Source organism: Micropterus salmoides, unplaced genomic scaffold (assembly GCF_014851395.1).
Source record: "Micropterus salmoides isolate LMB-PRFRI ecotype aquatic unplaced genomic scaffold, ASM1485139v1 Ms_hic_scaffold_8, whole genome shotgun sequence".
Lineage (NCBI taxonomy): Eukaryota > Metazoa > Chordata > Actinopteri > Centrarchiformes > Centrarchidae > Micropterus > Micropterus salmoides.
Genome location: NW_024044570.1, coordinates 19,751,240 through 19,777,876, shown reverse-complemented (window position 1 = coordinate 19,777,876; position 26,637 = coordinate 19,751,240). Strand labels below are relative to the sequence as shown.

The 26,637-nt window shown below is 39.4% G+C and overlaps 1 protein-coding gene across 6 annotated transcripts in view; it reads left to right on the top strand.

Moving 5' to 3' along the window:
• The window catches only part of mef2aa (myocyte enhancer factor 2aa), a 64,594-nt gene that overhangs the window by 27,199 nt on the left and 10,758 nt on the right, over positions 1-26,637 (top strand). For 3 of the 6 annotated variants that reach the window (XM_038705368.1, XM_038705370.1, XM_038705367.1), the window contains exons 3-6: positions 2,517-2,720; positions 20,429-20,563; positions 21,991-22,204; positions 25,007-25,066. In XM_038705368.1, coding sequence (XP_038561296.1) covers positions 2,517-2,720; positions 20,429-20,563; positions 21,991-22,204; positions 25,007-25,066 — 613 coding nt within the window. Of the gene's footprint in view, positions 1-2,516; positions 2,721-20,229; positions 20,362-20,428; positions 20,564-21,990; positions 22,205-25,006; positions 25,067-26,637 lie in introns of all 6 variants that reach the window. The other 3 variants (XM_038705372.1, XM_038705369.1, XM_038705373.1) reach the window with 2 other exon arrangements.

Here is a 26,637-nt window from a genome sequence, read left to right as displayed (position 1 = left end):
TTAGGCTAATCCTCTCATTGTGAATGCTAGACTACATGTGTACCACATCTTACTAGAGGCTCGACTCAAGTTTTGAAACCACAGTGGGTGTCTTTGTGGGTGTCTTTGACTTGGTGAACCATAGGAAAGCTCTGCCAGTGGACCTCAAGGATGTCTGTGGTTTTCCACTGTTTCACCAGTCACCCCAGAGAAGATGGGGGTGGATGAAGGTTATATTTGTATATGTTGGTCTTTATGCTCATAGCTGTCTTATGTCATAACTTATCAAATTAATGTGGACTTCTTAACATATTCTAACAAAAGCAGAAACATAGAGCAAAGTTGGAAGAAAATAGCCTCCTTCTTTTCCCCTTAACGCTATCTGTGTAAGAGTAATGTGGTCGTCACCTTTAATGGCAGTGAGAGCAGCAGCTGGCTTTTGTAGAGGTACTGTGTCTGAGGTTGGGGTAAGGACCACTCTCTGTGCTACTGCTGAGGCTGAAATGAAGCGGTGCCTGGGTCAGCAGCCCTGCACTCAGCACTCTGCCATGCATCCAGGTGGAACAAAGTCCTCGCTCAGCGTCTCATCCTGGGCTTCCTGCTGAAAGGTGACATCTCCATGGCTTAACAGCAACATTCATCTCCTAAAGAGCATACAATTTGTTAATCATTTTCCCACATGACAGTCCCTGCTTTCCAGTTGGTTAGGCAAACAAACAAATATGCAAGTAGGCAAATGATCAAGTGGGCAGCCCTGGTGTTTAGTCAAATGGGACTAGTATCAGCTGGTTAGAATTGCAGGTGCTCTAAGTGGGTACGGAGTTGAGACTGGTCTCCTTGCAGTGATCCACCTTGGGAAAATCATCAGAATGACATGCACAAACACTACACAATGCTTTTTCTGCTCCAACTAAACCCATTGAAAGGCTTTGTGTGTCTGAGATTTGCAAGGAAACATTTGATTCAACTTCTGCTGTAAACCTTGTCGTTTTAAGAAATGTCATTTTAGAATGTCATATGAGTTCGACTAACATTGGTACATTGAATAGAAAATGACAGGCTCCTCCGTGTCTGAAGCGGGAATAATGGTTCTGTGTAATTACCTGTAGTGTGGAGGATTTGAAATTCATTTATCACAGTTGGAGTGACCCCACCGCCTTAGTGGTTACATAGATACTATGCAACACATAAGATTATACTGCATTATACCAGTTAAAATGAGGGTATAGCCGCAAGCTGTGACCAATTAAAGTTGAACAAAGCTAGCTCATCTGCTCAACTCCATTCTTAGTAGGTCAGTGAAACTGATGGTGAACACAGACACATGCACTCTTCTGTGGCTCTAAGCACAGCTTTTACCAACACATTCACAAGCTATGCTGTATATTACACATTTGACCAGACACGCACTGAAGAAAAACATAAATCTGAAGCAATGATTTCAAATGAACACATTTAAAAACTATTTTCTGCTAACGACCATTACAAAACCAAAGGACCCTTGTGAATGATGTTTTTAGCTTGAGAAATGACTGTAGCATACTGTAACGAGGTGGTGCAACATAATGACATGTGTGTATGGGTCTGAAGTGACCACAGAGACAGAGCTGCAGAGATACAGGACATAAAGTCACTTTGCAGAGAGGGTTGCGTTACCATTGGAGTGATGTATGACCCAAAGTCCCATCTGAGGGCTCATGTTACAAGGCTTATGCTGCGCTACAGAGATAGCTTTCCGTATATGGAGTCAGGGGCTACAGTAATGTATGGACCCCTGTTGTTGCCAAAGTTCTGAGTCAGCTCGCTGACTCATGCCTCTGGCCTCTGTCCTGATAACTACACATTTCAGACATGCACTCTGTCATTGTAATCATTCCTAAAGGAGGACTGATCTTGTTTTCTGTCACCTTGGTTACATTAACATTATTGTAATATAGTAAGATTGTTAAACTGTACGCTTCAGATGAGAGTATTTTTTTTTCAGTTGCATAGCTTTTCAGACTTAGCAGAGCACATTTATGCTTTCAACATAAAGCAGCACTTCAGTATTATTTAGAATTATTATTTAGAATAAGTTACAATTATTACTTGTGTAAGTACATTTACTCCATTACTGTACTAGTACAATTTGTAGGTACCTGTACTTTGAGTATTTCCATTTTATGGTATGTTTTACTTGCTTCTACTCCACTACATTTCAGAGAGATATACTGTATTTTTCTACTACATTTATTTGACAACTGGTGCGATTTTGCATATTAAGATTTTGCATAGAAACATATTGTTGTACTAGAGTGGTATTTCTACATTTATTTATGTAAAATATGTGAATACTACTTCCACCACTGACAATTGTAGTAAACATGTAGTTGAAAAAAACTAACTACTACTAAATTGCTAAACTGACAGTTACTCTTGTTCAAATTGCATGTATATGTACAAATTTCTGTTTTGTTCACTTGATTTTGGTCTTCTTTTAAATTTAGAGAAACCGTTTTCCTCTGTAATGGATGGTTTTGTTTTCTGTGTGTTCTCAGGTTACTTTCACAAAGAGGAAGTTTGGCCTGATGAAAAAGGCCTATGAGCTGAGCGTACTATGTGACTGTGAGATAGCCCTCATCATTTTCAACAGCTCTAACAAACTGTTCCAGTATGCCAGCACAGACATGGACAAAGTGTTGCTGAAATACACAGAGTACAACGAGCCCCATGAGAGCAGAACCAACTCTGACATTGTAGAGGTGAGTGAGTGTCGCCTTCTTACTTTGTGAGGAAAAACTTCTTTCCCAGCTGCCTTTTCCCTCGCTGTGATCAAATATTTTCTTTTCTTTATGATTTCTTAACGAAAACCTATCCTCAGATTCAGCAGATTGAGGCTAAGTCAAAGGTTTTGGAACTTGATTTAAAATATATTCTATATATATATTCTGTGAGAACTATAGGCTTAAAAGCTGTGTTAATGCTTTCAAATGGTACTGTTTTAGATACATATGAGTGAGGAGCAAATTACAGTTTCCTTCTAGTCACCATTCAGATAAGGCATAGGAGGTCTGCACTCCCTGATAAGTTCTGTTTCTCTTGTGCTCATCAACTGACATGGAAAACCTATCTCTGCACATGCGCACACAGTAGCTGCTGACCACCACTGCTGACACTGTTTCCTATAGATATTGTACCTGCTGGGCTTAGTTCTCTGGCTGCTCCTCATCACAGACCATCAGCTTGGCTATTGCTGTAGTGAAAATACAGTGTTTAGTACATTCCATACTGCTCTATAAAACTCAACAAGCACTTGGGTTTCCTGGCAGCTCTTGCATGCCCGGCGACTAGCGGAAGAGTACGCCACTTGTTATGCCAGCATACAGCACTGTCAGCCAAAAGTGTAAAAGCCAAAGTAAATGAGAATGATTAGGGATACATCCTGTTCCAAACATCGTTCATTGGCACATATTTGGTTTCTCAGCTTATTCAAGATCTGCTTTAAGGCTGGTATTTTCATTCTGACTATAAGAATGGATATACAATGTATGTTAATGCCTGCTGATACACTCGTGACACTGCTTGTTTAGTATAGTTGCCCATTCTTTTTTATAGCTATTATTTGAAATACACTTAGACTAGCTTCTTCTGCACTGAGATACCCTTTATTAGACAATGAGTGCTGTATCGAAATGCTCTGGTGTTTTTGCTCCCACCTGCTCACCAAAACATACAGCAGTTTTATCACTGCTGCCCAATTAAGATACATTAAGGGTTTAAGAAGGGTGAGATTGAAAAATTCCAAGAATCCCAGCTTTGGAGAAAGACTTTCACTTGGAGGAATTAGTGAAATTACATGCAGCATAAAAGAGTCAGCTGTGGCCCATTATATTTTATTCATGCTGCTGCAGCTTGTGAATTACCTGCTTGGCAGAGCTGCAGAAGAGTGCTCTGGCATCCAGCAGACCCATGCAGTCAGTCCTCCATAAGGGGCCCTCAGAGCAGAGCAGGGGCTCACCTGCATAAAATATACATGGATGCATTCCTTAGTTGCGTAACAGTGACCACAAATGTGTTTTTGCTGTGACTCTGGAAGCTCTTATTTTAAACTAGAAAACACAACAACATCCCATACTCCGCATCCTTATGGGGTCATTCCCCTCGGGCTGTATGTTTATGTTGACAGCATGGTATAATTGGAATGTACATTGTGCGTAATGCAGCACCAGTGATCCCATGCAGTTTTCCCACTTAGCCCTTCTAGCTACTCTCAGAGAAGCTGCCCCACTGCACAAAAGGCGAGAGAACAAGCTGTTGTCCCCGCTCACTCGGCCAGCATCTTTGCAGATATGCACAAATCCCGCTCTGTCTGCTGGCTACGTGGTCAAGGTTCAGAAATGAAGAAGCAGAGCAGAAGTAACCAACCCAGTCCACCTCACACTTCTCTACAGCTGTACATGCAACATGGAAGAGCCGATGCATTTGTATTGATGGGAAGAATCCACCCACCCCCATTTATCGAGCAAAATGGGCCTCACATGAGGACACTTACACTGGACACTTATCTAAGTTTTTAAATTGTGTTAAACCAATCTTTGCCATGCAAACAATCATGTGCTCATTTGTCCAGTTTGGGAGGCCAGAAGAACCCTCTTCCACTTTTCATTGGGAAGCTTGTTCGGTGTGAGAAACTAAATCAAAGGTCACATTCCTGTTCAGTAGTACCATCTGTAGATAAAGGCTGAGCTGTGCAGTGTGAGAGAACAGTCTCCATGTTTTCCACAGATGGATGCATGCCTGGGCCACAGTTTGATAACCCAGTGGAGGGCTATGGACTTTGTCTCAAACTTGGCTCGCAGTCCAAAGCAGAGCAGTAGGCTCAGATTTTTCTTCTATGTGTGTGCTAGTGTGTGTGCTTGTGCGTCTCGGCATGTGTTGATGGTCTTAACCTTACCAGCACTCCAGGCGACAGGTGAACAGTTGTATAAAATCTCTCTTTTTATGCATTTACCAGTGTGTGTGTGTGTCACACTAACCCTTCTTAAATTTTAAACATTTCTAAATCGTATTAAGGTGGAATGATTTTAGATGTTCTCATTAGTAAAAAAAATGATTTATTGTTTTTTTCAAAATCATATCTTAAAAAACCACAGCTCTCTTGTTTACCGGGTGCATATAAAAAACAACAAAATGAAGGTAAACTGGTACCCACTCATAGTAAAAAAGTCTTTTAGGGGCACAGTTGCTATATCATTATTTCTTTGTAATGTAGAACACGCATAATAAATGTGGTATTTAATATGACTGTGTTATTGTCAACCAAGCCGAGTATTCATGGCTGAAGGCTTTATGGCGTTGTTTCCATTGTGTTTCGTATTGAATGCTGTTTATACCACAAATGAAAATGCTGCCGTTAGTCATTAGATTAATCTAATAATATTTACTCTTCCTCCCCTCTCCGCTAGTGGAGCTAATGAGATTTTGCTCATGCTCCGCTATAACCTCACACCGTTCTCCAGCACACAGAAAGATCACTGTGTCTCCAGGAGAAAGCTTGAAATCAGATAGTAACTTCACAAGCGTCATTTGGCATTTATCTGTCCTCGCAATTCAATACAATTAGGGTATAAGGTATAGATTAGGATTAATCAGGTTTGCAGGCACACGGAATCAACATTAAGTCAACACTTAATCTTATAAAATCAGGGATGTGGATGGGCTTTAACCCAATTTGAGAATGCAATTTTAGTAAAATACGAGTGGCTTGTAATTGTAAATGAATGGACTGCAACAGATGCAAAGCTTTGACTTTTCACTGCTGTTTTTTTAAATGTCTTTTACCCTGATGATTTGTGAGAGTAAACAACCCAAGATCATTCATAGGGAAATTCAGCTTATCTTCCTCATAATAAAGAGGGGTGGCCATTGTTAATGTGACTTGGGAAAAACAGACAATTCCTTCTCTATTTATGAAGAAACGCCCCCCTCTCACAAGACCACTACAGGGAGAGGAAATGAGCATAAAATTATCGGATAATTTCCATTAGGTTTCATTTCATGATCTCTATCAGCCGTTCTTATAAACTGAGCTGTATTAATCATTCAATAAGATATGTTAATTTTGACCATTACTGAATGTCAAGCCCTGTGTTTCATCTGCATCACCTTTTTTCTCTCTCTTTTGTTTGTGAATTTCCTGACCACCCTTTGCAGATTTTATTGTAACAAAAGCTGTGTACACTATCTCACAACCAAGGGTTCAATCTGTCAACTTTTCAAATTTTTTTGCCGATTGAGACAATCAGTGCATTAAACCGATGTGCTTCAGAAATGCAATTTCAGCGATCAAAGAAAAATAAAGGTTATTACCAGTTATGGAATGAATCCCATACAGTGCTTTGGGCTGAATGGGCACCAGGAGTTTCAGACAGGGGGATGTTTATGTTGTCAATCAAAGGCTGAGCAGTGATTAAGACTCATTTCGATCTTAATGAATGCAAATTGGCACATCTGCTATGGTGGGCTAACTGTCCAGACTCTTCAATTAGCATGATTGATCAATTATCCTCCTGCTGGTGGCTCACTGGAAATTGAGGCTGGGGAACGGATGGGGGGTGGGGGGTTGGTAGGAAGAGAGATGAAAGAGCATGAGAAAAAATAATGAACAGAAAACTGTCCAAAACCTTCACTCAATGAATCAGATTCTTTATTTGATTAGACAAGAATAATGGAAATTCATTTTACTAAGAGGGCTCTCACTTTAACATATTAACATATTTGTTAAAAATAGATAGTGATAAGTATAATTAAAAAAGTGGTCATTTTATGATTTAATAGTTCTTCCATTTTGGCACCTAAAAGCGCGGGTTCAGAAGGTGATATTCCTCAGATTAAAATAAAGAAAAATATAAATATTATTGCAGCTATACTGCATTTTTTAACACATTATGGTTCTGAATGTGTAATCATAGTTTTTTTTAACTTCATTTATAGTTTTTTGTTTGTCACATGAACAAAAACATAATTTGCATTTTAAGTATGCGTCTGATTCTCCCATCAACAGATCAAATATTCTTGTGAGAAATGAGCTTCAGCCATTCAGATATGTAGTAGATCAGTACTCTCTCAATAGTCTGTTGAGTATATTGTTGTGCGCATATTGTTTGTGCTTGTTTTAACAGTAAGCACAAAATCCTTGAATATCAAAGCACTGTGCTGAGACTACTCTGAGTAGCAGAGGCAGATTGTCCCGAGTGTGAATTTATAATTGTGAAACAAAAACACGGACGGTCAAATGAGGCTCGGGCTGGCTCACAGGGAAACTGTCACCACTACTGTGTTCTTTTATGTAACAGAGAGCATTATACTTGCTATAGTATAGCTAGTATATGATTATTTGCATATTTAGTATAAAGCTTTACATCTCATTGATCATATAATGAGGAAAAACACAAAATAAACAACATCTACATATTGTGTTACTTACCTAGCTCTCCAACTCCAAGATAAATTATTCAGTTAACTCCAAACAACAAACTATGTACAAAATAATGTCCAGTTTCATTCTGGCAAACCTGCCAGTGACTAAATTAGAACACATGCCAAGATTCACAAAAAAGCTTCTCTGCCTTAATGCATCTGTGCACCAGATTTTAGTTTTAGTTTCTACGGCAAATTCAAAATCTGCCAGCGCTAATTAAAAATGTCAAAGTTCTATGTTAAATGTGTTCTGCAACTTATATAAACTAAAAATGATTTGACTCAGTGTTTTAAACATTTTAATTTAAAAGGCAAAATGTCCAAGTCTACCAAAACACCAAAGCAAAACAAAAGTCAGGAGGACCCATAAAGGGTCACCAGACAGACAGCATTGTGAGAACACCACAATCCCACCAGAATATAAGGTATAGGTATTCTGCCTTAGAATACAGTAGTAAGTGTTTTTACAAAAAAAAAAACATTTTAATTTATGTTTAAAAAAAGAAAAACTGTGTGTGATCTAATGGGCTCCTGCATGGAGACCCTTGGTAGGTGTCTGCACTGCCTTTCCCATAAAACCTGCTATTGGTTATTGTTCTTTGCTAATGCAATACACACTTTTGCAGTTCATCTCTTCTTACAGCTACAATACGTCAAAATGATGCAACTGAAAAAAAGTAGTAGGTGTAGTCACATTATTTACAAATGATCTTAAGCTGTTTTATCTTATTATAAATCTCTGTGTATTGAGTATCACACCAAATTGATATTAATGGGAATTTCCTAAAACTAAAACCCCACACCATGTTTTTGATAGTAAGCAATAATGTAAGGTAAACATAATTTGTAGTTAAGGGACTAAAGCACACAGTAGAAGCTTTAAAGTTAAGTGGTAAAAAAATTATTTCAAATGTTTTCCCCTCACTACAAAACATCACAGTTTGTTGGGAAAACAAGTGATAGTACATTGGCTGGATAAGTACAGGACATCACTCATGTTAAAGTTGTTGGGTTTGAGCTGTACTTTGGATAATTATATATGAGACCACTGAAAGTTGGTAGTCTTAATGCGGTTTCATGTATTGCTAAAGACTTTTGTCCTAGTTCCATGTACTAGTATTTTTCTGTCTCTGTGGGTGTTGTGTTCTTCTAATGCTATTTTCTCTTGTCTTTGTCTGTTTATTCTGAAGAAACTGAGGTGGCAACATGAACACCATCACTTCCTTTGCAATAGTATTTTTCACTGAAAAGACCAAACTTAAATCTGTTGATGGGCCAACCTTACTTTGTGTTTATGTCCATGGACAAAATCTTAACAAAGCTGCTGCTCCGTTCGTTTGTCTATATGTTTAACAAAACAGTGAAAAATGTCTGAAGTTTAGAGGAGTTTAGGTTTTCTCTTCCTTCTTCCCTTGACCTCTTACCTATGGCTGTAAATCTGATGCGAAAAGTCAAATAAGCCAGTAAAGCATGAATACATTTAGACAATATTATTCTACTTATTCTAGTTATTCTTATTGTCTGACTGGTCAAGTTGCTCATTCTTTGTATATAACGATCTACATCATTATCGATCATTTGCCGGTCTATTTACAGTGGCTCAGAGAGGGAGAGCGGCAATCTAAATGTAACAACCATATCTGAATTCAGAGCAGATTGTTCTTATATTTCAATCAAATATCAGATTAAAAAACTTTGATTTTAACTAAATTTGGACTTCAAATGAAGTAAAATATGGCAAATCAAACAAACTGTATATCTAATGCTGAAATTTTCATTAATTAAATATATAGGTTCAGTCACTTCCTTGTCAAGTCTTGATTGCCCTTAATATCTAATATATCTTCCTACTACAGTCTCCCCACTATGTCATCACGATATTGCTATTCTCCTATTTGGTATTTCACCATAGAGCTCACAGCAGCAATGATGAGAAATCCCTTTTAAGCTAAATCAAATGTCATTGCTGTTGACATAGACTTATTGGGTTGATGTTGATTTTTCAGGGCTTTTCAATATATGTGAAATTTTCTGCCAGCCCATTTTTAATATTACATTGGTCTCCTGTGATTTATTGGAGTGATATTAAAGTGATTTTCTATATTTTCATTTTACTGTAGGCCACACTCACAGTATTGTAGATTATCTATGGTATTGCCTTAATTATTATGGAACCTTTTTTAATTAATGGATATATACATTATCTGTGAAATTGCTTTGTAATTAGGAAGATGTCTCTTTTGTATGTTGCCACATAAATATAAGCCTGTCAGTCAATCTGTTGTCTCTGGAGAGGAGCATGGGCAGCCATTAATTTGGGATTCTGAATCCCATCATTGACTCTTTATTTGGGCCTCATATAAACACAGTGTTGTGATGATGAGCTACTTGTTCCTTCCAGTGTGCAAAGTGTTTTGTATACCTGAGAACAGGCATTTAACCTTTGGGCCTATGTTTAAGGTCAGGTCAGCCACAGAGTTAATCCCTTAACGCCGATTGTCGCAAATTCGCCTCACACCTCTTCCTTTCAGACTGCAGCTGAGATAGCATATGTATTCCCCCAATGCCTGTTTGCGCATATTCAATACGTACCTGGGAACCTTTTGCAAGCACTGGTTTCTTGTTTATGCCTGTTGTCGCTAATTTGCATCATACCTAATTTTTTTATTTTTTTTATTAATAATAAAAAAATTCAGGCATCAAGGGGTTAACATATGTTGCTAAACACACATTTATACTGTACAACACCAGCATCTATTTTCAGACTAGAGCAGTAGGACAATTAAAAATAAATAACTCACAAATGTTAAAGTGAAAACAAAGAGATGGGTCATCTTTGTTAGCCCCAGGAATACCTCTGATAATGTTATTTTCAGTTAAAGAAGTCATATTATGCTTTTTGGCTTTTTTCCTCTCCTTTATTGAGTTATATACTTTTTTTGTGCATGTAATAGGTTTGCACGTCCACCCCAAAGGGAGTTCCCATCTCCCACAGAAAACACTGCTCTGAACTGCCTGAAAATAGCTTGTTTGTAGTCTAGCCGTTTCCTTTTTTTCTTTGTGACGTCACAGCAAAATGCGCATCATAATGCTCTCCTAGCGACTAATCTGACTCGCCCTCAAAAACACCGGTGGAAAAGACTCTGAGCTGCAGCACACAGTGACAAGACGTCCACCTGCTGCTTCTCCTTTCCCTTCCAAACACTAGCTACCCTCAGGCAGTCAATGGACAGAAAGTCGTTACTGTGATACAGAGCTCAGTTATAACTTTATGGATGAAAGGTACATTTGTTACAGATTAATAACTCACCACTCTGAAACTCTTGCTCCAGTCTATGTTGCTAAGTTGGTAAGGGGATATACAGCTGAACCAAAGCCCTGTTTTCCAGCTTCTCATGACCCGTCAACACACTGGGTGAAAAAAGGAGCTGCAGCAATGTACAGTATGACAAAAAATAGGGTGTTTTTTGAAAATTAAACCATGTAAACCTGTTCTGGTGCAACCCCTAAATCAGATTTTGAACCTGAAAATGAGCATAATATGACCTCTTTAGGTCAGTTTTGCAGGGATGCTCTGAAATGCGAATTCCCTCCTGTTGATGTCCTATTTAGTAAACAGTAATAGATTCTGGAAACTCATAAACAGCAAGGATCAGTCTCTCTTCCAATGATTTGTGCTGACAGTTGCGGACAAAAAGTTCAAGACAATTCAACTTGGGCAGCGGGCGAGCGTGTTTGTGAGGCGAGCACAACGGCAATAGTTTCACGGGAACGCACCCGCTTGTTGTTACATCTTGTGCTCGACCACTTCACCTCACTCTAACAGGGACACTTGCTACTGAACATAGACTGTAAATAAAAATGAGTAAATTAGTAAAATTAGTAAATAAAATTCTGCTGATACCTGTTCATAAAAAACCCAAGAAAACTGGACTCTGATGATAACTTGTTTTAACAAGATAGATAAAAGGTAATGCCCTGGCGGTGGCAAATAGCTTTGGTTTTATATTTGATTTGATTATATTAATGTTTAAGTTGAGATTTACAAGAAATATTTTATTGCTACTGTGTAAAGGGAATACTGCTGGTTAAAAGCACATTATTTGTTTAAAGTGCAAACCACATGTTATTGCACTTTTGTGTACATAGCAGTACATTTAAATTAAAAGCACACAATACACTACTAAATTCATTAATCAATTTTACGCATAACTATGCGATTAATAGCGATTAATCACAAGAAAATCATGCGATTAACCGCAATTAAAAGTTTAAATTGTTGCCCAGCACTAGTTTGAATGCTTCCATATGTACCTGAAAAAGTCATTCTGTATATGATCAAGGTATCAACTATCAAGGTACTTTCCTATCATTATACAACCTTATGCTGTATAATGATAGGAAAGTTTGTAGCCCCTACATGCTACGCACACAGAACTTAACAGATAATTAAATGTAGGCCTATATTAAAGTATGGTAACATACAAAATTAATAAAATAAATGAATTATTAATTATTATATACATATATACATAGGCTACATGTATACACCCAAAACATTCTGCAGTGCATTTTTTAAATTTGTGTCTATGATGTGGTAATACTTTAGTTAGTTAGGAATATCTTAATGTGAATTCTACTGTTCATTTAATTTGTCATTACGGTTCTCTTGGCATATAGCATCGCATCTTAACATTAATATCTCTTATGTGTCTGGTGAGAGCTGTCTGAAAAGTCTTCTCTTGCCACAGTGAGTGAAGCAGTATTAATGGTTCTGTAGCGAGCAACATGCTGGGTTTCAAAGTGCCCCTTTTTATAGGACAAGGACTCCTTTTCCTCTGGGCTTTTAGTGAAAAAGGGTCACCAGTCCTCTTTTGTAGTTTTCTGAGTGTAATGAAACAGTTGTGGTAATGTTCATGTGAGATATCACATACTGCTCTGTAAAATGTGTCCTCTATGGAACAGATACACAATAATTGTTACCTGATGGCAGAATATTGGCCTTTGATTTTCAGACTGTGAAAATGCAATTTTTGGAATCAAACTTGCAATAATCAGCAGTGTTCCTGCTCTTTATATGGGTTTTTGTCCTGTAGGGATGTACAAACGTTTTTTCTTTGAATTGCAGAATGACTTATCTCCATTATCAAGCACTGGTTTTCTTTAAAACCCATCATGGATTACATCTCATTGTTTTATTATGTCTCTGCTCTCCGGTATGTGTGATTCTTGTTACCAGGTTACTGCTAAGAGATTTTTGCTTTTAGCACATGTCATACTTCATTGACGTCAGAGCTTTTTTCCACCCTCTCAACTACGTTTCATATGTCTTATTTCAAATCGAGGGTCTCTTAGAGAGCATATAATGAAAGGAGACACAACAACAAAAGACCACAAGCCATGGAGCCTTCTTCTAAACATTAGTTTCCAGTGACACTAATGAGTTAATACTCTAAGGTCTAAAATTACTCTATCTCAAAATATGAAGCTTAAAAACACTACAGTTTATTCACCAAAGACAGAAAGTTTATTTTTTTCAAGCTGAAGTACAAATTGCTCTGTTACTGTTTTTTCCGCTCCAAATTCTATTCAAAATGCTGTTTTATTATATGAAGATGTTGAAATATCAAACTTCTTGCAACCTGAGCTTAGTTGTTAGGTGTTATGTTTGTTTGTCAAACTACTAACAGATATTTTAAAGAAGACACCGCATTTGAAAATTTGAACAGGTCTAATTGCAGACAGGCGTGATCAAACTGTATACAACTTACACATATGAAATAACTTCTGATTATGTCATCAGGGAACCTCCACATCAAATGGACCTGGCTGTCCAAGTTTTTACTTTGTTTTTAATCTATTTCTTAAATTCCCTGATAAATGTCTGTTATTGTGTGTGCAAGTACTTTAGTTAGTTCTGAATAAAGAAAAACTGAACCTTTTCTTTTTTATGCATCAGCTTCACAGAAATGAAGATGTCTGACACATCTCTTGTGTTGCTGTTGATCACAGACAAAACTGATTAAAGCCGTGAAGTATCTGCTTAGTATTTTGTTAATAGTTTGCCAACAAACTGATGGTGGCATTCATTTTATTTTTGCTTTTACCTAAATTAAACATGATTATTCTGTGTTGTTCAGTTGTCTTGGTTTTCATATTTGAGCTTTTGCAACCTAATTAAAAACTATCAAGCGTACCTTTTATATGTTGTGATTTCAGCTGTCACTGTTGATATCTACCATAAAACACTTGGTGTATACATTACAGCCGTTTTCTTCTTTAACCGCTTCATAGGTATAATACTTGTTGGTAAGACACTAGTAATACACAATTACCAACAGTGCAAACAAACGAAGCAACAGTGGTGACTTCAAAAGTTTGCGCATCATCTTCAAAATGTCTTTAAATTCCTGAAGTGAAGATGTTGCAGTGATCAGTGTTTACATTATTCCTGCAAGTACTGAGTGCTTAGGTTTACTATAGTTATATGATAGACTGATGGACCCGGGTGCCTTAGCAGAATCGCATGATGCAACACAAAAGTAATGTACTGTAATGAATACTATAACTAAATACTTTTCTCGGGGAAATGTTAAACCAATCCACTCACTGCTATTAAGAAAAGTAATTGTAACATGTGACATACTTACTTTTCTGCAATAACAATTAGTTGGATGGTATGCAACAATGTGTTATGTATAGCTTCTCATACTGAGTTTGAACCACATACCTGTTATAAACTGTTGTATAAACCACCTGAAATAGGTCAGACATTAAGCTGACCTAATTTGATCTAGTTACAGAGCAACACTGATTCTAGTTATGTTAAAGATCATTAGAACCACAAGCCATGAGTCCACCCTCTGTGTTCCTTAATGACCTTGTGGGCTGAGCAGCTGAAATGAGACCTTCCTTTCGTGCATAGCAGCTTCTGTGAGTTAGCTCATGCAACAATCAGCTTGCCCTTGTGCCCCACTCCTCCCACTGTGCGTGCTGTGTGGCCAACCCCTCCTGCCCAGGGGCGAGGACAGAGCAAAGCCTGCTGGGATAGAGGGTGGGGGGTGGGGTTAGCTGGCATAGTGCCACTTTCCCCTGGCTGCCTGGCCTGACTGGGGGCAAAGAGGGAGGCTGCTGTGTCTCAGATTGATGAGGACAGGTCTGTGGTCTGGGTATAGAGTGTTGCAGAACAGACGTCCTGCTGGCACATCCTGCCCTCTCTGCCGCACGCCCCCCAGCCCTCCGTACTCGCCTTATCGGAACTCCTAATTGTCCTTATGAATATTTTAGAGGCGAGCAGGAATGGGAGTTCAGGGTTGGGGGTATGGTTTCAAGGGCCCTGACAGCTAATGATCCACTCAATGACCAGAGAGAGAGAGCGGGAGACAGAGAGACAGGGAGTAAAAATGGTTGGAAAGATTTTCAATAATCTATATGTTAATGTTTTTGTCTGGATTGTAATTTCGTCTGATCAGTTTTTAACGTGTGCTGCCTTTTCTTTATGCGGAGTGAGAACAGAGTGTGTGCTCTCATTCTTTTTAATCTGTAGATAATGATGACATTGGTTTGCCTTTATCCTCAATTTGTAGTTTAATTCCCTCTTGTCTATACTGAAAATATGCAGTCCGCTGATTGAGACTGTTCTCTTTGACTGTGGCAGCTAATAGCTTTGTCACATCAGTCATTCACCACAGTCTCAGAGCAGAAAGCTCGGAAGGGACTGCTCACTGCACAGCAATTGCTTCTTGTTCAGTAAAATGAATGTGCTATATTTAATTGGCAATCCAGTCAGTCAAATGCAGGTAATCATTTGCAGTATACAATATAAAATGTGATTAGTCCGTTCTCAAATCTATCTGTCATTGCCTTAGATTTATAACTCACTTTGGATTATTAGGTCACTATTAGTTAGGGCTGGGCGAAATGGCCAAAAAGATTACCATGATAAAAACATTTCATATCATTCAATATTGATTATATATATATATATAATTATATATAAAGTTTAAAGGCTGATTTTTGCTCCTAAGTGAAAAGTGCTAATTTGTTGTTGTTTTGATTTAAATAAAATGAAATGAAATAAATAAATTTAAACCAAATATTTATTGATATGTTGAACATTTACTATATTGTAATTGAGGTAAATTATATTGCGATAATTATCAGAATTGTTTTATTGCCCAGCCCTACTACTAGTCTGACTTTGAGCTCATAGTTCATTGTGGTCCTGTCCATTGTCATTGTCTGTCTATTGTTTCTCTAACAGCTACAAGATAACAATATCAAAGTAAAAAGGAGACAGTCGAGTCGAGAGCTTGCCCCCTCCCGTTGCTTTTCCTGTCCACTGAGTAACTAGACAATGGAGTGAGCCAAAGGAAGGACATGCTTCCAGCCTCATATCCTGATATCAGTCCACACAGTAATGTGTAATGGTCATAAGATTAAACAAGATATGTCTGGGAATTACAGAGGTCTCCTTTTCTAATAGCCCCTCAATCCCAACTCCCAATATGTGGTGGGAAATGGAGAGCATTGAAGGCTTCGTACAGTACAGTAACCTAGTGTTGGGCCATGGCATACAGTGCCTAAAGACCAACCAAAAGAAGCATTTATTCCCCTCAAGTGAAGACTACAGCACCACAGAGGAATGGGAACATGATGGTAGTGAAAGTCTCTTAAGATGTTATATAAGAGCAGAATATTCCTTAGCAGATAAAAGAGTCCCTATCAGCCGCCTCCCCATGCTGATTTCCTAGTGTGTTCACACTCAAAGAAGCCCTTTGATAAGCACATTAGATGGAACAGCCTGGACACAATGGTGATGTCATGAGGATTAGCACGCTACCTTGCTTAGTGTAGCGGCGGGTATAAGGGCAGTGCTGTGAACACTGCAGGGGCGACAGGCTGACCTGGCTGAAATTAGGTAAAGGGACAACAGCCAGTTAAATTTATAGCTTCTGTGTGGTTTAAGGAAGGCTGTAAAAAACACAACAGGCTTTAAACATGTGTGTTGCACTCCACTTTTGGAACATTTTGTGTAATTTTCTGCTGTATTGCCAATACACTACAAACTGTCTTGCTGTTGAGGGGCCTGTAATCAGAGCTGTGGCGCACCAGTCATACTGTAGGTCAGGTGGTACTCTACCAGTAGGGAAAGCTACTGTAAGTGAGAGCTACTATGATTTAGGCACAATGGAAGAGACCATAGAAACAGCCTCTTCATGCCTTCCTTTCAGCCCTCTCCCCCACAATTTCAGCTTTTATACCCAACCACTATCTTTCTCCTTTCACCCTGCCTTCTATTCACGTACAGTACTGTGCAGTACATGAATAAGTTAAATGCAGAAAGCTCTCTTGACACAAGAGAGGGAGAACATCATAGTGAAATTGTTTTCCAAGACTCACAGTAGCAGAGCAAATTGCTTGGGCCCACCTTACTGGAAATACTTCTCAAGAAACAGGTGATGTAGGTGGCTTATGCAACGGTTTTTATTTTTAATCCGTGGAATAGTGTTTGCTTCAATTTTACAATAGAATTTGTGAATATAATGCTTAAAAGTAAATCTAAGGTCCAGCATTGAGCATCATGTAGGCATAAGGTAAACTGATGAACTGTGTACTTAATAGCAATTCGTAAGATACTAATTGGGCAGAATTACATTAAAGACAGAATTAGATATCAAATCAAAGTGGTATGCGAGGTTGCTTTCACTGCACTTGGCTTTCTGTACTGATTGAACATACTGCATTCTGGAGAGCCAATTACTGAGCTGAATGTTCCCCATGGTTACAGCTAGATTAATAGTCAGGGCTCAGGTGGAGATGACATGTATTCTTCAGGATAAGGAAGGGCTTCCATACTCAAGGCCTCCTGCAATGGAATATGTTTCTTTTTTTTTAAGAGAAGTTGAAGGATCACACAAGCAAACTGACGGACTCACATACATACACGGAAATACAATAGTGCCCAGTTGGTTTGACGTCAGCCACTCAGTCTCATTTTTATTTGAAGAGCCACATTTCTATCAATACAGGTTTGGACTGTTGTGAGAAAATGGCAACTGGCCTTGTTCCCACTCATCTTTGTGAGCCTCTCAGGGCCTTGTGAATAGATTACACAAGTTCCCTTGTCTATACTCTGTGCAGCCCCCCTCTCGCAACAAACAGCCCATATCTTTCATCAGAAACGCTACTGAAAACCCTAACCTCAGCTGTATTCACATCCAGCCAACTTTACTTTCCAAAGTACAAACCCCACAGCTTGATTCAGCATTTGACAGGCTTTTTTGAAACTGCTTTAATCAAACTATTCATAATGCAAAAAGAGGTTATCTTTTTTTTTGCATCCTGGTCATCTAGGAGGTTTTTCCCTTTTCTAGGTCAGAACACTGTAGTGTCTGGAGCAGTCTACAGCATCGACATGTAAGAGCAAAGTTGATGTGGGATCGGGTGGCCTTCAGGGCTCCATGTGGTCCCTTCTACGGCAATGTCTCTGTGCGGCTGCTTGTGATTGGCCAGCATGGGGAGCCAGGTCTTGACAGGTGTTTGGAAGAGGGACACCTGTTTGGCCATGTGCTGATTTAGTGATCCATTTACTGGGAGCTGTGGGCAGCGTCTGTGGGACACCCAAAACATGCCAAGTCATTTAACAAAGAATTATAGCCATGCTTTCCCAGGCCTTCAAAGTGATACACATTAGAACGCCACAGAGACGATTAACTTTGCACACGAAGAGTCCTTTAATGCATTTGTTTTGTATAGAATATGTATTTTAGTGATTCATGTCATGTATCATGGAACAGATCTGAGAGCTGTCTGCCCTTGTCTGCTATCTGGTTCCTGCTCACCCACTATGCTGCTGCAACCCCTCCCTAAATGGCTTGGGCCAGTGGGTGCGGTGTACTGAAGGGTGGCCAGGCTCGTTGTGAAAGTGGAGCAGCCCTGCCTATCTCGCACAGACGTGCCCGACCAGTCCGACCAAGATATTCCCATAATGAGCAGGTTGGAACTTAAATTTGCAGGTTGAGATCAGATCTTTGGCTCACTGGTGGAGAAAGTGCATAGTTTAACCCCAGTAAACACAGGCCTTTCAGGACCCTAACTAAAGAGGGTTCGTTCAGTAAACAGGAAATGAACCAGCAAGGCGTTTTCTTAGAATGAGAAGAATGCCACTGCTCTGTACCACACCAAACAGTAAAGCATCTGTGGTACAGTGCTGGCCATTCATTATCCAGAGGACTTCTCTCTCTCTCCCACTCCTCTGGGCATTGCAGACACTTACGTTTGAAGACATGTGGGTGCTTTTCTGAACTTCCTTATTTTTGTCTTAGCTGCACACAGCATCACATTTCTGTCTGTGCAATGTAGATTAACACTGTTTTTGTGGCCAAACATGTATATCCCTTAAAAATTTTATGCATGTGAATGCATGGAGATGGAGTGAGCAGTGAAGGATTTAGGGTCATATAGTGAGCAATGCCATAGCACAGGTTTTAGGAAATGTAACTTACACTGAGGTTGTGGTGAGCAGCGCTGGGTTAGCCGCATTGTCTGCACAGACCTAAACGTACTGTCACATCGCTGTCAGAGGATGTAGCAGCTGTAGACCCACCCCACCCCCATCACCACCACCACCACCACCACCACGCATATACAAACACACACACACACACACACACACATCTACTCATATAGTTTCTGTTTCTCTATCACACATACACATTTTCCACTTTGTTGGGGGATGAAGACCAGAGACAGAGAGAAAGGTCTCATTAGTGTATATAGGTTCCTCTCCTCTGCCTCACACTCTGACCCCTGCATCCGGAGGAGTCAGTGACCTTCCTGTAGACACGAGGCCTCCGAGGCAGCCCACAGACAGGGCAGAGCGCTGCTGTGGACCTGCAGCAGCCTGATAGAGGAACCTTGAGAGCCACGCATAAATCATGTTTTGATGTACACTGCCTTGATATCACAAGCTGTCACATGCTGTCAGCAGGTCTTGTTAACACCGCTATTCAGAGCTGTAATGAGGAGCAGAGAACAGCCTGTATAAAAGTGAGCAAAAGAGCGTTATTTGTTTAGCTGCATGACATGTTTTTTTCCCCTGAAGTTAGAATAGGCTCTTTATAGCACCACAACACACCACCCTATGTACTTATGAGCTCTTTGCTTAACAATAATTGCTCAATTTCATGCTCAAATAAGCATCTTTGACCACATTTGATAATCCATTTCATTCCCCACATGCATTAACTTTGATAAGATCCCACCAGTGACAACCATACTGAATTACTGACTGGGACAGTCTTAAAGTGCTCTGCTGTAGGATCTTCTTATGCAGGGGTTTCTTCCAGCTGGGAGGCTTATGATAACTGAAATATAATGAAAAATGCAAACACACACTTGTGACAAGAGAAGGAAGAACAGAGAGGGATGGAGTCAGAGAGGGGGGAGTGCGAGAAGGAGAGAGAAAGAGACGAAAGGGAGGAGGACAATATTTTGTTTCTTTGAACACTTCTGAAGGGTGAAAGGATATAGAGTGACATTTCAGTTTCCCCTTGGTAAAGAGCCCTGTATTGAACTACAGTTTAGCCTAGCATTGGTACAGCAGCTGTTCATGCAGTACTGCAACAAGAGAAACAAATGAAGGACAAACATTCTGCAGATGTTAATTTTTATGTTATTTTTTTGTTGATGTTTGATTCATATTTTTGTAGTAGAAATGTATATAAGCAGCAAAAACACAGAGATACATCTTGTATACTGTTTCTTTTCAACTGTGCAATTTCATTTCAGAAATTGAGAAACAAAGGCCATAATGACTGTGCTAGTCCTGATCCTGAAGACTGTTTTGGGCACAGCCCCCTCATGGACGACCATTTCGGCAAACTAAACGAAGAGAGTGATTTAATGTACAAGCGCTGTGGTGTAAGTACTTCCTTTGTCTCCTGCTGTTTTGTGTTGATTCCTGTCTTTATGTTGATGTTCACTACAGGCGCTAAACAAGAAAGAACACAGAGGTTGTGATAGCCCGGACCCTGATGCCTCATATGTCCTCACTCCTCACACTGAAGAAAAGTATAAAAAAATTAATGAGGAGTTTGATAATATGATGAGAAATCATAAAATCGTAAGTACTGTAAATGCAACGTCTTTGCTTGGCTTTGTGGCACAAAGGATTTTCACTCTATTTTCATTTAACTTTTTCCTCTTTTTGTTACCCCCCCAACCTGTCAACTTTTTTCAAAACTACTATAGCTTCAGAATTATGCCCCCTTCAATGGGTGTGCATTTGTTTCTTATGTTGATTTGTTCTGCAACAGATATTTTGGCACACCCTGATAAGATCACATTTCATATGAACAGGTGAAATGTTGCATGTTTCTGCTGGATAGATTACACTCTACTATCATTGTCATGTTATAATAAATCAAACAGCTTTCACTATTACTACTATATCAGGAATGTACAGTAAATACTCACACATTGTGAGTGATTATCATAAAGATCTGCAGGTTCTGTGATTTAAGGTTGTTTTTTTATCATCATCTCAAACCTGATTTTCATCTCATAATGTAATGAAAAACAAATGAACAAAATATTCCTTGATAGTAATGTTTACAATTACTCCTTTCTATTACCTCACTCTCAATGCATTCTAGCATAAAATATCTCTTACTCCTGAAAGGTTCCAGCAGTAAAGTGTTCCCAGAGCACACTAACACTGCGCTATCATTTAGCATCTTCCCTCTCCTTCATCAAGTACCACACTGGCTCACCCTCTAAAATATCACAAATCTTTTGTGATCTTATCATGCGTGACAATATTAAAATTGTGCAAGAACATAGTGCTTACTAAGCAGTTGTTTTCTCTATGTTCCTGACATGAAGAGCATCACTTTGCCATTAACAAACTAATGATAACACCCGACTGGCTCACCGGATAGTGCTATGATGAAACGTTCTCACTGCCAACTGTCATTCTCACTGACGCTTTGCACAGTCAGCACTTGTAGGTAAATGCAAGTGAGTCACGATTCTTGTATTTGTGAATCGCCGCTACCCCTCTCTGCTGTGCTGAGGAACACGTAACACGATGGTGTTTCAAAAAGCAAAAGTATGTCTGTAGTGCTGACTGCTGCAATGCCAAAGTGATCACCTGAATGCATGTTTTTGGATTTTGGTTTTCTGTGTTTTCTGTGTGTTGCGGTAGCACTGAAAATGTGTGTGTATTCTGTATGATGCTAATGAGAATAAACGTTTTTGATGGTTATATGGTGTCATTTAATAGCCATTACATGTCAGGCAGCAATGTTCCTTAAAATATTGTGCTATAAAGCAATTGCTGAGTTTAAAATGCACAGTATACTATGTTTTGCAGTTCTTTAGTGAGTTCTGCCTGATTATTTTTTGAACATTTATTAAAGCAAACCCTCAAGGGTTGTTCACTGTTAATGATGCCATGACAACCACTGACCCAACAGACTCATCACCAGACCTTGGATTTTGAGTGTGTTTGTGTGTAAATATATGTGTGTGTTTGTCTCCCTCATGTAGCCCACAGCATTGCCTCAGCAAAACTTCTCCATGCATGTGGCAGTGCCTGTGTCCAATCCTAATGCCATGTACCAGCCAGGAGGGACTCTGGGCAGCCAAGCCCTGGCAGCAGCTACAGCCTCCTTGAGTGACAGTGGGATGCTGTCCCCTCCACAGGCCTCTCTGCACAGGAATGTGGGCTCAAGTGGAGGACCCCAGAGGCCCCCCAGTGCAGGTTAGTGTACAACAACCCCAGTCAATTGGTAGAAGTCTAATAAATAAATTCTTCACTGAATTGTCTGGATCATTCTCAGTTTGAATTTCTTGTAGAAAAAATTGACAGTTGTTGTGAAAACTGATCATCGTCAACCAGGTTCATTAGCCTAGATTAGCGTAAAAACTAGAATTGGGAGGAAACGGCTAGCCTTGTTCTCTCTGATGCTCAAATAAACTACATAGATAACCAAGATAACATGGAAAATGTAAGCCTCACTGTTTCTGCACTACAGTCAATTATAAACCACATAATACATGACAAAGGCATTGTCAGGTGAGGATCAATTGTCCTCTCCACTTTGTTTAATTAGATGTAGTAATCTGCAAATCTTACCAAAATGTATAATAGAGTTTTTTGAAATACAATAGAAGTAAAACTAATTGCAATGATTTTAGCTTGTGGTAAAATGGTGAAACGTTTTTAATGGACATTTACCATGTGAATTATCAAATTGCATATATATATGTGTGCACATACATTTTTTTATGCAAATTCTGAAAGTAAACATTATTGGTCACTTGATAGGCACACTGTCTTGTTATCGTGAAACCGTTAGCTGTAAAAATAAATTGTGTTTTCCACCAGGGCAATAAAACGTGAAGTTCAGCTGTCTTATCTGAACTTCCGTGCTGTACTGTTTTATTGCCAATAATATTCATCAACTGATTGTCTCGTGAACATAACCGGCACATTTCTGTCCACTACCAAAGCCAAAATACAGAGCTGGAGAGTATCCTTACATGAAATTATAATCCAACTATACATTTTATCTACCAGGACAGTAAAGGTTTAGCTGGCTGATCTGAGTTTCCATGCTGTACGTTACCGTTTTATAACCAGTAATATTGACTGATTGTCTCATGAACGCAAGCGGCACATTTTTCTGTCCACGTAGCAAAGCCAAAACACGGCAGTGGAGAATAACATTAAATGAAATTAATCCAACTACATATTATACAACATTGATCAGGAAAACATGTCACTTCTCTCTGTGAGTATGGCTAGCTTTCTAACAACAGTTTTCATTTGCTTTGCTAGAGTTGGACTAATTTAATTACCTGTCAGGCAGAAAACAGGCAACTTCAGCACCGCTTTGAAAACATCTGTCCCACACAATAGCCTTCCATCTGGGAAAATCCACACCGTTGTTTATATATTTGATTTCTGCCGTCCTCTGTCCCGACTTTATCTGGCTTCACGCACCATTGGCCTGTGCTAAATAATACGTGTGGTCTTCCATTTGTTCACTTCACTTCTTACTTCTAATAAACCAGATGACTAGTCAGAGACTGTATATTATAATTATAATTTCCTCTCCTTCTTCTTCATACGCATTCGACGTAGTGAAAAAGCGTCTACACTGCCAGTATTATCCACGAAGAAGAAGAACAACGTAGTGACGAAACGTGCTCTGTAGTGCAGATTGTCCGTTTTCGGCTACTGTAGAAACATGGTGGCCTCCATGTAAGGGGGACCCGCGGTTATGTAGATAGAAATGGTTCACTATGTAAAGTCTTTATACACCTCTGAAAACATAGTTATGGATCTTATATGGGGATGGATCTTATATTCTGTCAATAAATCCTCAGAAATAGTACACACTGAACCTTAAATTACAGAAATGTAAAAATAACAATCATTTTAAGAGTTACATACTGTACTATGTTTTGCTATTTTTATTGAACAACACTGTAATTAACAGGTAATCTGTGCACCCAGCATTTCTCACAGTTGACGCGGTTGTCTGGCAACTTCACGTTACCCTTCATAAAACCACAACGCTTTAGAGGTGTTGCTAGTATTTTTGTTTTTTTTACTTTGAATGGAGCCATGCTAGCTGTTTTCCCTTGTTTCTACTTTTTATGCTAAGCAAGGCTAATCGCCTTTTATATGTGAAGATTGTATCGATCTTCACATCTAACAGTCAGCAAAAGTGTAAATATGTGTACATATATTGTGTTAAACTACTCCTTTATGGTAAGTTTTTTTTTTTTTTGGTTATTATAGTTTACACTTTTTGTTTTTCATGTTGGCATTGGGTATAGGGGGCATAAGGCTGAGCAGTCATGTCACACTAACACCCCTTAGCTGGTTTTTGTGTGATATTTTTTCTTCACACCCTGAGAAAAGCTTATCATCACACCTTTTACTGTATCAGCATTGTGGAAAATGATGTCAGTCTACGCTGGTACTTGCTTTTGCAAGATTCAGCTTCATGCATACAATAGAAGTAACGTACATGCGACAAGGTGTGAAATGCCTCATTCAAATTTAATCACATATCAGAATTGCCTGACACCTACACATTTGCAGAGGGTTTTACTCAAGGTTTTTCACAATAACTCCTCTGTCCTCATTGTTTGCTGCAAGGTCTTTACTTTTTTTTTTAGGATGCACATGTCCAAGCTCATCTGGTATACTAGCACTGTGTGCTTTGATTTAAGTGTCTCTTGAAAGTGTCTGCTTGGTAGTTCATGCGACAGTTCTGAGAGGCTCCTATAGATACCATAAATATTTATATTATAAAATTATAGAAATTATAAACATAATGGACACCATACTGAACACAGCTTGATGTTGCTCTCTGTAATCATATATTTGAAATTTCCCCACCATGAGGACACTCGCGAGAGCACATGTGTGCTGTGAAGATAGATCTACATGACATTTTCATGTCTGGTCTGGCATCTCCATCACATGCTCTGCTAACTTGCAGAGGGATGCAGATGGTTAATCATATCACTCTGTGCATCTCATTAGGTGGCATGCTGGATACCACAGACCTTTCAGTGCCAAGCGGTGTGGGCTCCAGCCCAGCGGGTAAGTCCTGCCGGAGAGATTCATTAGCTCTCTGTAGTTCTGCCCAATAGGCCTCCTGCTTAGCACGCAAGCTGGATTGTTGCGTATCCATCTGTGATTGGTTCAAGGCAGTTGTCACTATCATTGACTGATAGTGCCTTTGCTCAACTATATTTTTACTGCATGCAAAGGGGATACATGTGTTGCTCCTCTCAACAGAGGAAATGTACGATATGCTTTTTAAATGCATGTTTGAGAGATGGGAAATGACTCAGCGGCAGTATGGTGTTTGTGCTTGAAACCAAACTGGGTAACCAGGCAAGGCAATTAGCTGTCCAACTGACTTTGGCAGGTAAATAAACGCAGCATTTCCTTTAAACTTGTCACCTCTATGTGGCCCTCCCTCCTCCTGTTTCCTTCCCTGTATTGACAGGTGCATCTGTTTTCCCCCCGCTACTCTGGCAGCCCATATAAGGCTGGAGAGGGTCTGTAAGATGCCTAGACCAGCATAACCCTGTAGGTATTCGGGCCATGACATCCCACTAAGTCCTCAGTACACAATGACCGGACAGCCTGTCATGGCTGCAATGTGCTGTGTGAGAGGCGGAGGCAGGTGGAGTTTAACTCTTTCCTTGACACTTAGCTTGCTGTACTCCATATAGGATTTCTGATTAAATGCAGTATGGTATTACAAAATTGTATGGCATTTAATGTTCATAGCGTGTGGCAGAACATAAGACTATAGGCTTACAGTGGGATATTTGGGTAGATATTCATTAGAAAATATGAAGATCACCTTGGATTGGTTTACAGTCAGCATTTTAAAGAGAGTGCTGGGTAAGTCTGGGGTGTGCCACCGGGTTGGGGTAGAGTTAGGATTCTCTTCCAGGGGGCGTCAGCGTTTGGCACAGTGGGCACATGCTGCAGCTGTTGTTTGTACCAAGTGTGTAGAACAGCAGAGACTACAGGGAGGAGAAACCTCTCCAGCCCTGCTGTCAGATGACCATTCCTCACATAGCTCTGATTTTTCACAAGTAGCAGCTATGACCACAGCAGAAGTCTTTCATAGTGGCCAGATGGAAGATGGGCCGTGCGATATCTTCTCTTCTGTTCGATGGTGTCATCACAGAGAAAAGATTTCATGCATTATTTTAAATTTTTTTTTACAAAAGACAAATAGAAGAAGTAAATTATTTTCCTCACAACCTATTTGTCCCTGTTGGTGACGGGCAGCTGTTTTAACTGTGTGGAGGAGTTATTATTTACTCATTAGCTGAAAATTGCCTGACTTGCAAGCATGCATATGTTAATGTCACAGTGAACATTATTGGTGAGACAATTGTCTGTTGTTCTTTCTAAAATAAGCCATCTGTTGTTGTTCTTGTCTAGTCTTTGGTTTGGATAATGGCTCTACAGCTACTACGCCTTCAGAAACACCATCTAACAAGTCTCATTTTATACAGTGTGCAGTTCCATAATAGATCTCTCAACAACTCATACAATTACACCTAATTGCAAGCTCTGGTCCTTGACTGCTGAGCATTAAGAATGAAAGTTGTGGTGAGCAGCGAGGATTTCAAAGTGTGCTCTCT